This window comes from Benincasa hispida, chromosome 11, assembly GCF_009727055.1.
Source record: "Benincasa hispida cultivar B227 chromosome 11, ASM972705v1, whole genome shotgun sequence".
Taxonomy (NCBI): domain Eukaryota; kingdom Viridiplantae; phylum Streptophyta; class Magnoliopsida; order Cucurbitales; family Cucurbitaceae; genus Benincasa; species Benincasa hispida.
The window spans coordinates 48395184-48408206 of record NC_052359.1 but is presented as its reverse complement, the minus strand read 5'-3'; the positions used below and the strand labels follow the sequence as shown (position 1 = coordinate 48408206).

The 13023-nt window shown below is 39.8% G+C and overlaps 1 protein-coding gene and 1 non-coding gene across 2 annotated transcripts; one reads left to right on the top strand and one right to left on the bottom strand.

Annotated features, from left to right (window-relative positions):
• The first annotated feature begins 3360 nt into the window (after positions 1-3360).
• On the top strand, positions 3361-6732 carry LOC120090725. The gene is given in 8 exon segments (XM_039048440.1): positions 3361-3547; positions 3641-3732; positions 4072-4101; positions 4103-4207; positions 4430-4997; positions 5000-5337; positions 6117-6556; positions 6639-6732. Coding segments are annotated over 8 exon segments (1854 nt in total).
• A 3163-nt stretch (positions 6733-9895) lies between these two features.
• Positions 9896-10002, bottom strand: LOC120092321. The gene has a single exon (XR_005486027.1). It is a non-coding gene; the product is annotated as a small nucleolar RNA R71 (small nucleolar RNA).
• Between the last annotated feature and the right edge of the window lie 3021 nt (positions 10003-13023).

Sequence of the window (13023 nt, the reverse complement as noted above, 5' to 3'; positions counted from 1 at the left end):
GCGCTCGCTCTCTCCCACTTTCTCGTTGGTCTCGCTCTTTCCACTCTTGCTCTCTCCCACTTTCTCACTCAAACTCTCGCTTTATCCACTCTCGCTAAGGATCTCGCTTTCTCCAGCCTTATCGCTCATTTGGCTCTCAATAGTGTCGCTCTCTCCATGTTTCTCACTAAGGATCTCGCTCTCTCCACTCTCTCCAGCATCGTTCTTTCCAATCTCGCCAGCGTCGCTCTCTCTTTCTTTCTCTCCACCCTTTCTTTCCGACTTCGCTCTCTCCCAGTCTCTCGCTCAGCCAATCTCGCTCTCTCTCATTCTCTCGCTGCCTCCACTCTCGCTGGTGTCGCTCTCTCCACTCTCATTCTTTCCAATCTCATTAGCTACTGTGAATATGTTTTATCTCTGTGCAACTTCCACATGAATTTTCCCAAATAATTTTCTATATTTTCTTCAGTTCTTCAATTCTTTCCTCACTATTTAGGATTTAAGTCTTCAAGGTTTTCTCTTCTTTTTATCCTTTTAGGGTCCTCACTATTCGTACTCTAGGATCAAATATGGTTATCATAACTATAATACCTAACCATTATAGTTTACATTCACTCTTACTAATTGTTGATCCACAGAAGGTGACAATTATTACAGTTATTATGACAATTGTAAAATTATTAGATTATTTACATAACATAGGATTTAACTTTCTCCTAATTAACCCTTAAATCACTTACTTAAGTAGGAAAATGGAGATCCGGGTTCCACAGGATAAGTCTTAGAACTATGAGTAATCTGAGCTTTATATTAAATCTAGATTTTAGGGGTTCAAAAGGGAGCCCGATGTAAACAAAGAACTTCTAGAGAGAAAAGTTCCTAGATGATCAAGGTGAGTGACTAAAATATTTGACTAAATATTTACAATGTTTTAAAGAAACCATGTTTTAAAGAAATATTATTCTCATGCCAGCTAGTTTTACAAAGTAATTTCCAAGCAAACCATGAGTTATGTTTTAAATGCATGCATGTATGAAAATTTTATTGAAAAGCTATTTATGTGTGTTTAAATAGACCCAGCATACGTTAGTATCTTTAAAGACATGTTTTCTATGCATTATTCTTTACATGCTTAAAAAGGAAGTCATTTATGACTAGTTCTACTTGAAACGCGAAACCGAAGGACAGTTGAGAAGGTATCTGAGCAGTTCGATATTGAAGGACAAGTTTATAGAAGGTATCTGAGCAGAAGTACCCAAAAATATGACGGTACTTAGTATGACCCCATGTACGTAGGTAGTTAAAGTCAAAGATTGAGCAAAAGAGTTCTCTCTTGACTAGCAGTCAGAGATTGAGCAAAAGGGTTCTCTCTTGACTAGTAGTTGATGTTGGGATTTAACCGCAGCAGGGTTATTCTCAACTAAGAAACAGTTTTAATGTTTTCTGATAAAAATGGCTTTATATGTATTATGCTTGGAAAATGTTTATACAGCAGTACAAGGTTACCGTAGAAGTTCATATTTCAGTTTAATCTCTTTATTGAGACTATTGCATGAGAATCAGTTATCTTTCTTAAGTCACTTACTAGGCTAGCAAGCTCACCCCGTCTTCAAATGTTTTCCTTTCCCCCAAGTAGCGGTCAAATCCTCAGAAGACAGCTCTGCATCTACTCTACCACTAAAGGACAAAGATATCGTAACTCGTCTGTTAAGTGGTTACTGTAAATATTGTACACATGTTATAGTTGTTCATATAGGGACTACGATTTTGGGCATCAGGACTTGTGAAACTAGTAATGTAATCACTTTAAATATGTTGTATTTTTTAATTAATAAATTTTTGGCCTAAGAGGCATCCGCTGTATATGAGTTTATACATTGGTATCAGAGTTATTTCGGTAAGAGTTATTAGGCAGTAAATGTCAACAAAAGGGTTGATAACTGCTGCAGTCATGTCCTTTCCTAGGATCAGAGAGTAGTCTGGGACGGAGTGTGACAGTTTGGTATCAGAGCAAAGGTATATGTAAACCTTGGGAAAAGGTTGAGAATAAAGTTTGAGTTTATACTAGCTTAGTATCAAAGCATGATATTTGGGTGAAAGAGAGAGTTCATGCATTAGATTAAGTCTCATAAGAAAGTCTCTAACATGTGTACTTAATAATTAGGCAAAGATGCTGAGGAAAAGTGGTAGGCTGAGCAGGCAGACTAAGAAGAGGAATGTTGACCCTACCAGCGGAGGTCCTGAAGCTAGACAAGACCCAGATCCGAAGGGGAAGAGAGTTAGAGACTTAGCAGGTCAAGAAGCGACTTCTGCAAATGAGTCGAGTACCCCACGGGTAGATGTAGATCCCTAGATGGAGGATCGAGTATTTGATAGAATCTCCCAGAGATTGGCGACAAGTGTAGGATCGATTTAGACCGATCTAGAGAAGAAATTTGGCGTCGAGAGGCTGAAAGCTTTAGGTGCCACGACGTTCAATGGAGCTATAGATCCAGTAGATGATGAGGTCTGGTTGGACTTGATTGAGAAATGTTTTAATGTTATGAGATTCCCTGAGGACCGTAAGGTCAGGTTAGCGGCATTCTTACTGTAGAAAAGGGCTGAGAAATGTTGGAAAGTGATAGAGGCCAGAAAAAGTAGTTTAGAAACTATGACTTGGCCTGAGTTTAGACAAGTATTTAAGGATAAATACTACCCTAATGCTTTTAAAGAAGCAAAGAGGGAGAAGTTTCTTAGGCAAACTCAGGGATCGATGACGATTGCTAAGTACGAGCAAAGATTTATAGAGTTATCTCAGTATGCTCTTTCTATCATTGCAAAAGAGAAAGAGAGATGTAGAAGATTTGAGAATGGCCTAAGAAGAAAGATACGTACACCCGTTACCTCTACATCTAATTGGGTGAATTTTACTCAGCTAGTTGATACCGTTATCAGAGTTGAGCGAAGTGTAGCGAGGGAAGATATACTCCAGCCAGGTGCAGGACAGTTCAAGACGCCTGGAGAAATGAGAGGTAAGAGTTTTAGACCCCCGTTCTCTGGACATTCAAGAATGAGAAGTTTTGGAGGCACGAGCCAACAGGGTTCGAGTCGAAAAAGGTCAAGACCTATAACTGGACTGAATGGTAGATCAGTATCAGGTCGTATTAGCGAGTTAGTAGCTAGTATAGGAAGGAGACCACTTTGTGCAAACTGTGGTAAGAGCCATACAGGAGTATGTTATGGCAATAGGAATTTGTGCTTTCAGTGCGAACAAGCGGGGCACTTCAAGAAAGATTGTCCCCAGATAGGTCATGGAACACAGGGGGAACAAAGAGAAGTTACACAGGTTGTAGACCAACCTAGAGCGACCGGAGCTAGAGGCTGTCTCTTATACACATCTAGATGTGTATAAGAGACAGGGTTGTAGACCAACCTAGAGCGACCGGAGCTAGAGGTGAGGGCTCCGGTGCAGCTAGACAGAAAGGGGTAGCTGGACGACCCCAACAGCAACAACAACAACAACAACAGCTGGGTAGAGTATACGTTGCGACACACCAGGAAGCAGAAGAGGCTCTAGATGTTGTAATTGGTACGATAAATTTATGTAATTAGTCGGCTTATGCATTATTTGATCCTGGTGCTACACACGCATTCATATCTAGCATGTGTGCATTGCATATAGATAGAGTGCTTCAGCGTTTGAATGAGGATTTGTTTATCTCTATGCCTATAGGAGATACTCTAATTGTACATGAGTATTACAGGAATTGTAAAGTAATTCTTGGGAATCAGAGTTTATGGGTTGACTTGATTCCACTAGAATTACTAGAGTTTGATGTTATCTTAGGTAGGGATTTCCTAAGTAAACACTATGCCACTGTGGATTGTTTTAAGAAAGAAATAGTGTTTAGGAAACCAGGTGAAAAAGAAATAACCTTGGTAGGAAGTAAAAGAATACTTCCAGGAAGTTTAATATCGGCAGTGAAGGCTAGGAAGCTGCTGAGTAAGGGATGTGAAACTTATTTAGCCTATGTAGCAGTTTCACAGGATAAGAAGCTAAGACCTGGAGATGTACCTATGGTACAAGAATTCTTAGATGTGTTCCCTGAATAGTTACCAAGCTTACCACCTGACAGGGAAAATAGAGTTTACTATCGAGTTAGTTCCAGGTACAACATCTATATCCCAGGCACCATATAGTATGGCACCAACAGAACTGAAGGAGTTAAAAGTTCAATTACAGGAAATTGTGGATAAGAGGTACATTAGACCCAGTCTGTCGCTTTGAAGAGCACCAGTCTTGTTTGTCAAGAAGAAAGACGATACTCTTAGATTATGTATAGACTATAGACAATTGAATAAGGTGACCATTAAGAATAAGTACCCATTGCCTCGTATAGATGATCTCTTTAATAAGTTAAAGGGAGCCACGGTGTTTTCTAAGATAGATTTCAGATTAGGTTATCACCAGTTGAGGGTGAAAGACACAGATGTTCCAAAGACTGCATTCAGAACTAGGTATGGACATTATGAGTTCCTAGTAATGCCGTTTGGAATAACGAATGCTCCTGTGGTATTTATGAACTTGATGAATAGGATATTTCATCTTTATCTGGATCAATTTGTGATAGTTTTCATAGATGATATACAAGTATATTCTAGTACTGCAGAAAAGCACAAAGAACATCTGAGGATGGTGTTGCAAATGCTAAGGGAAAAGAAGTTATATGCCAAGTTTAGTAAGTGTGATTTTTGGTTAAACCAAGTTGTATTCCTTGGGCATATAGTTTCAGCGGACGGAGTTAGCATAGATTCCCAAAAGATAGAAGCAATAGTCGACTGGGAACAACCCATGAATGTAACAGAAGTACACAGTTTTCTGGGTTTATCAGGTTATTACAGGAGATTCGTGGAGGGCTTTTCTAAGATAGCTCTGCCATTGACAAACTCTACCAGAAAAGATGCAAAGTTTGAGTGGTCACCAGAATGCAAGCACAATTTTCAAGAGTTGAAACACAGGTTAGTATCAGCACCAGTGTTAACTTACCTACATCGGATAAAGAGTTTGAGGTTTATTGTGATGCATCCCAACAAGGGTTAGGATGTGTGCTGATGCAGGAAGGAAAGGTAGTAGCATATGTTTCTCGTCAGTTAAAGAAGCATGAATGTAACTACCCTACGCACGATTTAGAGTTAACAGTAGTTGTGTTAACTCTAAAGTTGTGGAGACATTACCTGTTTAGTGAGCGTTGTCATATACTCATTGATTATAAAAGTCTGAAGTATATCTTTGATCAGAAGGAGCTAAACTTGAGACAGAGAAGATGGATCGAGTTGATCAAAGATTATGACTGTACAATTGATTACCACCCAAGTAAAGTAAACGTGGTAGTTGATACTCTAAGTTGAAAGACCATATCAGCTAGAGCTACTATCTGTTCAGTGAAAGGTGCACTGATACATGAGTTGTATAATGCTAAGGCAGCATTATCAGTTGGTCAAACAGGTGGTTTACTAGCTTCATTTCAAGTACGTCCTACTCTTGTAGAAGATATTATACGTGAACAACTAAAAGATTCTGATCTTCAGAAGTTAGCTGAAGAAGTAGGTAAAGGTTTGAGGACGGACTACCAGTTAAGAGTAGACAAAGTGCTATTAAAAGAAGGTAGGTATGTGTACCTAATAACTTAGCACTTAAACAGGCTATTCTGAAAGAAGCACATAGTTTGGCTTATGCTATGCATCCAAGCAGTATAAAGATGTACAAAACATTAAAGAGGTCGTACTGGTGGCCCGGTATGAAAATAGAAATAACAGAGTATGTTGACAGGTGGTTAGTGTGTCAACAAGTTAAGCCAGAAAGATAGAGGCCAGTAGGATTGCTTAATCCACTCCCAATACCAGAGTGGAAATAGGAGCATGTTATGATGGATTTTCTATTTGGGTTACCTAGGATACCAATGAGTTATGATGGTATATGGGTAATTGTGGATAGATTGACAAAGACAACTAAGTTTTTACCTGTTAAAGTTACTTTTACCCTAGACCAATTAGCTAAGTTGTATGTTGATCGAATTGCGAGTCAGTTTGGGGCTCCAATTTTGATTGTATCAGATCGAGATTCAAGGTTTACATCGAAGTTTTGGCCTAGCTTATAGAAAGCTATGGGTACCAAGTTATATTTCAGTACAGCTTTTCATCCACAGACGGATGGTCATTCTGAGCGGACCATTCAGACACTAGAGGACATGCTAAGAGCATGTGTATTGCAGTTCAAAGGTAGTTGGGATACGCATCTGTCGTTGATCAAATTTTCATATAACAACAGTTACCATTCGAGTATCGGAATGGCATCTTATGAGGCACTATACGAAAGACCATGTAGAACTCCGATATGTTGGAATGAAGTCGGTGAAAAGAAATTACAAGGTTCAGAACTTGTGCAGCAGACATCAGACAGTGTTAAGATTATAAGAGATAATCTTAAGACAGCTCGAGACAGGCAAAAGAGTTATGTCGATAAGCGGAGAAGAGAATTGAAATTTGAAGTTGGTGATAAAGTATTTCTTAAATTATCTCCGTGGAAAAGAATACTCAGGTTTGGTAGAAAAGGGAAATTAAGCCCGAGATATATTGGACCCTTACGAGATAATAGAAAGAGTTGGCCCAATGGCATATAGGTTGGACTTACCTCTAGAGTTATCTCGTATCCATGATGTGTTCCATGTGGCAATGCTTAGAAAGTATGTGCCAGATTCTACCCATGTGTTGTGAGCAACCAGTGCAGTTGAAAGAGAATTTGTCTTACGAAGAAGAATCAGTAGACATTCTTGACAGAAAAGAACAAGTCTTAAGGAATAAGACAATCCCATTGGTAAAGGTAATATGGTGGAACCATAGCACGGAAGAAGCAACATGGGAAGCCGAAGAGCAAATCAGAAACAAGTATCCACAGTAGTTTAATTGACGGGCTTGTAGCAAAATTTCGAGGATGAAATTTTCCTAAGGGGGAGGTAAATGTGAACCCTGAACTCTAATTTCTCTACTTGAGTATGTTCCTTACTAAGACCAGTATGGTGAGTAGGTTGATGTGGAAACTAATGTGTAATGGTAGAGAAAAGGGTGAAAAATTAGAAGAAAAATATGGATTTGAAAGCTTGACTCTTGGGAAAAACTTGGAAAAATTGGCTAAGTATAACCCATGCGTTGGAAGCAAGAAAATTGACTAAGTGTTGTCCATGCATTGGCCTTGATCATTTAGAGGTTATTTGGGGCGTTGAAGGAAGCCAAAGTGTGGCCAAGAGAAATGCATGCGGCAGCCAATGCCTTGAGAGGTTAGAACAACACATGCGACAACTTTAAGTTGCGCATCTAAGGGCGCTGGATGTTGGACAAGATGGTATGCGTGTATGCGGCCGAAGAAAATACGTTGATAGTATACGGTGATGCGGTGCGAGGGCATACGGTGATGTGGTGCGAGGCATGGGGTGATGGAAGGCATGCGGCGATGGACGAGGTAGTGCTACGTGATGGCATGCGACGATGCTACATGACGGATGCAATGGCATGCAGTGATGGATGCGATAGTGCTACGCGACGGTATGTGGCAACACTATGCGTTGGTGATGTGCTATGCGTTGGACATCTGAGGGCTTGTGGGCACATAGGACAAGCTAGTAGTATGCGTCGAAAGAGTGTTAGTCATTATCCTAGTTGAGCACATAGAGCAAAGGTAAGCCATGCAAAAGAGAAGGATATGCGGCCAAAGATGAGCTTTGCGAGCATCTAGCATATGTGANAAAGGTAAGCCATGCAAAAGAGAAGGATATGCGGCCAAAGATGAGCTTTGCGAGCATCTAGCATATGTGACCAAGTTGCGTCAATTAGATGCACAAGGGAAGATTGAATGGACGCATGCGTCGATTGATGGTGTCCGGACATAGGAAGGTTGCGGCATTTTGATGGACACATTTGTGGTTAGATGACCGCATATGAGATTGGATAGACGCATGCAAGGTCGTCATCCGGACACGTGACTTGTTGGGAAGAAATCTTAAGCCTTAAGCAAATGAGGTAGACGCATAAGAGGACATGCAAAATTGAGCATTTTTTGTTGGCTAATGAAGAGGCAGACACCTTAGTTTGCGGTGATTGAAGGTTGCGTTGATAGTGTGGGGAAAAGACACTTGGACATGCGACCAAGTAGGAGGTGTCAACCTTGGAGAGTTTTTTTATGCCTATAAATATGGCCAAGGACTTCTTTTCAGATCACAATTCAAAAGACATTAAGAAGAGCGTGAAACCTGATTAAACTATGTGTTGATTGAAAATCTATGCATTGGTCATAAAACTTCAAGAGGAGATGCAGTTAAACAGTGAAGTCTAGAAATAGCATCAACTTAGGACGAAGAGTTCTCCCAGTATACTCGTGGTTTGGAGTGATTCCAAAGCCATCTAAAAGCTCCACGAGTCTAGTTTTCAGGGTAGGGCTGCCGGAGAAGAAGCTCCAAAGGATCGGGCTAGAAACTGAGGAAAAGATAGAAGGGTCAAGCTGTCGGATAAGCTTGGGCCAGTCTAGAAAATTGTGTGATTCCGGCCAAACCACGAGGAGTTCTAAGCTGGTTTTAAGGTAAGCTTCCTAAGACATTATAGAGAATGTTTACAGAAGGAAGTATCATGGGATAATTCTTAGAACTATAAGTAATTTGAGCTTTAAATTGAATTTGGATTTTAGGGGTTCAAAAGGGAGCCCGAGGTAAACAAAGAATTTCTAAAGAGAAAAGTTCCTAGACGATCGAGGTGAATGACTAAAATATTTGACTAAAAATTTAAAATGTTTTAAAGAAACCATGTTTTAAAGAAAGATTATTCTCATGCAAGCTAGTTTTACAAAGTAATTTCCAAGCAAACCATGAGTTATGTTTTAAACGCATGCATGTATGAAAAGTTTACGAAAAGCTATTTATGTGTGTTTAAATACACCCAGCATGCGTTAGTATCTTTAAAGACATGTTTTCTATGCATTATGCTTTACATGCTTTAAAAAGAAAGTCATTTATGACTAGTTACACTGGAAACGCGATACCGAAGGACAGCTGAGAAGGTATCCAAGCAACTCGATACAGATGGACAAGTTTAGAGAAGGTATCTGAACAGAAGTACCCAAAAATTCACCATCACATGTCATCTGAGTAGCTCAACCCTGAACTTACCAGGAAACTCAGTGGAATTTACACTTGGATTCCGCTGAGGAAACTTGAGTACTCAACGCAAATTCACCATCGCATATCATCCATAATCCACTTGATAAAATCAAGTATCAAGTTTTTGGCGTTGTTGCCAGGGACTTCGGCAAAATAGTGTGCTAATGGTAATTTTTCTGATTTCTTTGCCGACTCTCAATCTCTAGCGAATTACAACCCAGAGATTGAGAGGACATTCAGACGCAGACTAAGAGATAACCGCCAACAACAAGAGAGAACACCAAGAATGGTGGAGCAACTGGCAGAAAGGGTCGCGAACATGAACAATATTATGGTCAACCCCATCCTTCTGGCGAATGATCGCAATAGACCCATTCGGGATTATGCGTCACCCAACCTCTATGATTTCTCTCCAGGAATCATGAGATCGAACATTAGATGGATCGAGGTTTGAAATGAAGTCGGTAATGTTGTAGATGATCCAGGCCACTAGGCAGTTTGGAGGACGGTGTGGTAAAGACTCGCACACCCACCTCCGGAGCTTCATAGAGATCTGCAACACTTTTGTGTTCCCAAATATCTCTACCGAGGAAGTTTGCCTAACTTTGTTTCCATTTTCTTTGTGTGATCAGGCGAGGAAATGAGCATATTCTCTTGAACCGGGAAAGATAACTTCGTGGGAGTAGGTGGTAGAAAAGTTTATAAAGAAGTATTTCCCACCAACCGAGAATGTCAGGAGAAGGAAATTAATAACAAATTTTGAACAAGAAGATGACGAATCTTTCAACGATGCCTGGGCAAGGTTCAAGCGGCTGGTAAGAGACTGTCCACATAATGGCTTACCAGATTGCCTGTAGATGGAGATTTTTTACCAAGGACTGAATCCCTCTTTGCAGACCGCTGCCAATGCAGTAGCCGCTGGTGGTCTACTCAACAAAACGTATGAGGAGGCAAAGAGTATACTTGATTGCATTTCCAAAAATCACGACGATGGGGGGAAAGCGATTAGAGATTAAGAATTAAAGATAATGACGCAAATAACGGGGCCATTGCCTCCCTGCAAAATCAAATGACTACGATGATGAGTTTGATACAAGGCATCATAATAAATAACACGGGAGCAAAGAAAGGGCAGGTCAACGCAATTGCTCAAACAACTGCAAGTTGTGTCATTTGCGGAGATGCTCACTCAATGGAAGAATGCCCAACAAACCCGCAGTCGGTATGCTTTATGAGAAATAATCCTTATTTCGATACATATAACCCCGGGTGGGGGGGTGTGGCGAAATAACCCAAATTTTGCGTGGAAAAATCAACAACAAAGTTTTCAACCTGTGCACAAAGAGGAGGGCCACCTGGATTTTTCCTGCAAACAAATGGTCCAGTGCATAGCCAAGCTAGCAGTGCTCAAACACCACAATCTTCGTCCTTAGAAAGCTTGTTGAAGCAGTACATTAAGAAAAGCAAATCAGTGCTTCAGAATCAAGCTACATCAATTAGAAATCTTGAAATTCAAATGGGACAAATTGCGAGCGAGCTGAAAAATAGATCGCAAGGAGCGTTTGTCGAGCTCAACTGAGCTCCCTCGTAATGCTGGAGTACCGAGAAGGAAGAATGCTTAGCAGTCACCTTGCTAAGTGACAACATGACTGCAGAAGTAGGGGAGAATCCCATTGCGACCAATTTGAATGCGGTGACAACCGAAGACCCATTGACCTATAGTTTGGAAAAGCCCAAGAAAATAGACCCTGAAGTTGTGTCCACCCTTAAGCCTCTAGATTTTAAGACAGAAGAAGTCTAACCACCAGTAGCTCCACAAAGATTGAAAGAGAAATAAAATGAGGAAGAAAAGATTGCAACAGTGGCCGCAACACAAAATGTTTTGATCCCACTGAAAATGTGCGACCCAGGAATCTTTACGATACCATGCTTCATCGGAGAGGTCTATAGTGGCCAAGCGATATGCAATCTTGGGGCAAGCATAAACATAATGCCATTATCAATCTTCCAACGATTAAGTATTGGCATACTCACGCCCATAAAAGAAACTCTCCTGCTCGCGGACAGATCTCGAATACATCCTGAAGAGGAGCTGAGAAATGCCGCAATCTCAATTGATAAATTCATCTTACCGGCAGACTTCCTCATTTTGGGTTATAAAGTGGATGAAGATGCGCCCATCATATTGGGACGACCATTCCTTTGGACCAGTCGCGCTCAAATTGATGTGCACAAGAGGGAGATTGTAATGAACATTCATGGGAAAAAACTCCGGATTAAGGCAGTGAAGATTCCAGAGGACAAAGAAAAATGGGAAAAGCCACCATGGACGTAAACAACCCAGCTTGGAATAAGCGATCCCTGAGTATTATATGATTCAACCTCATCAGGGACACAACTCTTTTGAATATCCTTTTTCCTACATCAATACTCCGTGAACTTTCATCATACTAGTTATTATCTACTATCGCAATTACCTTGTAATTTTTGTTTATATTTTCTACACTATTCTTTATTTTAAAAAAAATATTGTTTTGTTTAAAATCATTTGGCCCTCTCTTTATTTTTCTTGCAACAATTAAGGCATGGGATTGCGAAGATGTTACATGAAGCAACAAATTATCTCACTCCATCACCGTAATCCAAAGAAGAGAGATCGCCACAAAAATGGATGCGTTAATATACAATGTGGGCGACAACGTAAATTTGGGGGTGTATTCTCCCTTAACCTTTATTTCAAATTTTGCACTATCGCATTGCATTTTAGTTTCAAAGTTTTATAACCACATCCTTTTTTATTACCACAATCATTTGCCATGGATAAATTTAGTACGTTACCGCATAATGTCTCTTTGCCAATTATGATTTTAATGATGAAAAATATGCTTCTCTTTCTTTCATATATACTAAAGTCAACTTAACTTTAAGATAGTCATCTCATGAAATATTTCTAGGAGTTAAGAGTTTGCTAGCTTTCTTTCAAACTCTCTTTATGAAGCTTTCTAAGAACATCACATAACTTATTCCAATATTTTTGCAATGAGGACATTGCCCCATTTTAAATTTAGGGGTGAAGTATTTATTTTTGACCTTGCTACTTTGATGGAAAAAAAAAAGAGAAATTTTTTTTGAGAATAACAACTCCACTGTCAACACAAAGGGGAAACCCATGTTGATAAGAGTTAAGTTGAGAAAGGCACTTACCCGTAGTTAGATGTCCGCATGACACACATGGGGGAAGCCAAAACAAAAGTAAGTCACCAGGATCAACGCATAAATAAATGACTGTAACTCCACTGCCAAGTAGACATAAGTTTAGTCTGAGAAAGAGCGCATTGCTCGTAGTCGGATGTCCGCATGACACATGTGGGGGCAAGCCAAAATGAAGGCAAGACACTTGGATCAGCGCAAGGTCAGAAAAAGAATAATAATATCAAGAAATATGCAAGGATAAAATCATTTGACACCCTGGTGGAAAATTTTCTTTTTGAAATAAATCATGCAATGTTCTGGAAATTAATAAAGTCCTTTTGAAGGTTAAGCTTGCAGTCCTTAGGTTTTAGAAATATTTTGAGAAGAGACTTGAATAAGACTTAAGGAAATTTTGGTATATAGGATTTGAACGAAGTATCCTTGAGAAATCTAGGAAAAGAACATTGCGGTCGATTTGCTAAAAGAAATCTTTAGCTTATGCTTGAGGACAAACATTGTTTAAATTTGGGGGTGTGATAACAGGTAGAAATGCACATTATCATAGTGCTAAGTTCTAAAACAATGTTGGATTGCGTTAATGAAACATGTTAAATTGCGTCCAAAAAGCATCAGATTCATAATATTACGACCGCATGTGTTCATCGCATAG